This window comes from Apium graveolens, chromosome 9 (assembly GCF_009905375.1).
Source record: "Apium graveolens cultivar Ventura chromosome 9, ASM990537v1, whole genome shotgun sequence".
NCBI lineage: Eukaryota > Viridiplantae > Streptophyta > Magnoliopsida > Apiales > Apiaceae > Apium > Apium graveolens.
The window spans coordinates 63,658,494-63,660,959 of NC_133655.1; the positions used below are offsets into that span (position 1 = coordinate 63,658,494).

The 2,466-nt window shown below is 35.9% G+C and overlaps 1 protein-coding gene across 1 annotated transcript; it reads right to left on the reverse strand.

Annotated features, from left to right (window-relative positions):
- Window positions 1–462: 462 nt before the first annotated feature.
- Window positions 463–1,887, reverse strand: LOC141685289 (protein FAR1-RELATED SEQUENCE 5-like). The gene has a single exon (XM_074490400.1). It carries the CDS (start codon window positions 1,885–1,887, stop codon window positions 463–465), a length of 1,425 nt encoding a protein of 474 aa, XP_074346501.1.
- Between the last annotated feature and the right edge of the window lie 579 nt (window positions 1,888–2,466).

The following is a 2,466-nucleotide window of genomic DNA, read 5'->3' on the forward strand; positions in this document are numbered from 1 at the left end:
TAAATTAGTGGTTAAAATTGAATTTAATTAGTGAATTAAATTGGTGTATAAATTTGGTAAAATCGAATTTGCATAATTTGGTAAAATCAAAATATTTTTGAATTAATTTAGTTAATTTCAAATTTAATGAAAAAAATAGTGTGAAATTCGAATTTAATGAAAAAATAGTGTGAAATTCGAACTGAATTAGTGTTAATTTCGAATTATTTAGTGTAAAAATAGAATTTATTGATAAAATTAGTGTTAAATTCTAATTATATTAAGAATTTATAATTTATGAAATTAGGGTTAATTTAGGTGATTATATATGTGGTGATTGTTTTTATTGTGTACGTTGTGGTATTTTTATTGTGGTGATTGATGAATTTTGTTGGCAATATTTTCAGGTATGGATAATTTTGATGATTTCGGGAATATGTTGTCGGGTCCTAACGCGCATTGTCCACCTATGGGCATGCATTGTCATGCATTGTAAGGCACACCATCAACTCTATTGGCATGCATTGTCCACCTCCGGTTTATGTAATACGGGGGAATTTCCGAAACTCGTTTCTTAGTGAAGACCGCCAATAGGTGTCTACAAGGTAGCCCCGAATGTTCAAGCATTCTACACGTACACATTCCCAAAGAGCTTGCTTTCTCGAATGCCACAAAATAAACATTTCTTCTCGTAGGCTCGGACATGGGCCTATAACAACTATAGTACGTATAAACATCCCCCATTCTCTCCCCTTCTTCACTAGCTCGTCGGTCTTTTTCAACAAAGTATTTTGAAGACTCAACCAATTCATCTTGAAATCTTCTAAACATTTTCTTAGTGTAGATACAAGAAGCATGATACTCCAATGTGGTATGCAATTTTATGGGACGCTTTAGATTAATGGTGACATAATCTTCTTCCTTCTCCCTCATGAATTGCCTTGCCAATGCTTTTTGGGCATTTTCAATGAATTCCTTCAAACCCGTTGCCGGACTCACATACTTATCAAATAAAGAATTCATCCCCTCACTCCTTGATGTATTATTTTGAAACACCGAAAATTTGTTTCTAGTATATACAGGAATCCACTTGTGCTTCAACTCATATAACCCATTTAACCATTTATGATCTTGCAAGTGATACTTTTCCACAAACGACGCCCATCTAGCTTCAAAAACACATTCGGTGAGAGATTTATAAATGCAATTGTTGAAGTCCGTCTTGAATTCCGGAAAAGCCGAATAATAATGAGCTAATTTCTCCGGGAATTTTTGACTAATGTGCCAAGAACACAATAAATGGGTAGTATTCGGGAGTACAACCGCAATAACGCTTGTCATGGCTTGATCTTGATCCGTGATTATAGTCAATGGAGGATTATTCCCCACACCTTCAAGCCAAGTACGAAGAATCCACTCAAAAGTCGACGCATGTTCATCCCGCATCAATGCAAACCCGAAAATTACCGATTGATAATGATGATTGACTCCGGTAAATGGGACAAATGGCATTGCATACCTATTTGTACGATAAGTGGTATCAAAAGCCATAATATCGCCAAAATTTTGGTAAGCCATTATATATCTCGGATCAATCCATACTAGACACTTCAAGCGATTCTCTTCATCGACTTCGGTCCTAATAAAATATTTAGAACCACTTTCTTCATTCAACCTATGCAACAAGTCCAACCCCGTTTGGGCGTCACTAATCTCAAACCTTTTCTTCCTCTCATCTCTTAACACATTCCTAACATGTTGAACATTGAAACCAACTTTGTCATTACCTCCATGAATGTTACCAATCACATTCATCACTTGACAATTACGAACCCCCGAACCATAAAGTGTTTTAATCAAACTACGGGTCGCGGTGTTGACATGTCTTTCTCGTTGTACCAAATTCATCTTACTAGGGGAAACAAGACCGTGGTTGTGTACCAATTCAAGGCTAGTTACCTCCCAGTGACGTTTTTTCTTTTGATAATTGACATACATCCTCACCTTGCACTCGCTTTTAGGAAGAACCTCTCTACGCCGTTTATTTTGACTACTCTCGGCGACGACACTTTTTCCATAAAGCCTACAAACATATAAACGACCATATATCTCGTTGTCTTTATTACGATGTGTAAGTCATATGTCATAGCCTATTTGTATATTCGAGGATTCAACTCAACTCAAATAAGAATGTAATAAGTAAATAGTGGATATACCGTCAAAGAGATCTCGCAAAGTAATATATGTCAAAGGATTCAGAAACAAGGTTCATCTACAGACTTGAGGAATTAATTCACTGGAAGAAGTTCAAGAAATTGATCATGCCTCAGTGATATAAATCAAGAGTGTGGATTTAATCAAGTGACAGAGATCTCGTCAGAGTATCATTAATTACAAGGATTTAATCTGAAGAAAATCAAAGTATCAAAGTCAAGACATGAAGAAATGTCACGGAAGTTAGTCACTCATGAACCAGACAGTACATCG

Coding starts and splice junctions, on each gene's coding strand:
- LOC141685289 (XM_074490400.1), bottom strand. CDS start 1,887: ATGAATTTGGTACAACGAGAAAGACATGTCAACACCGCGACCCGTAGT.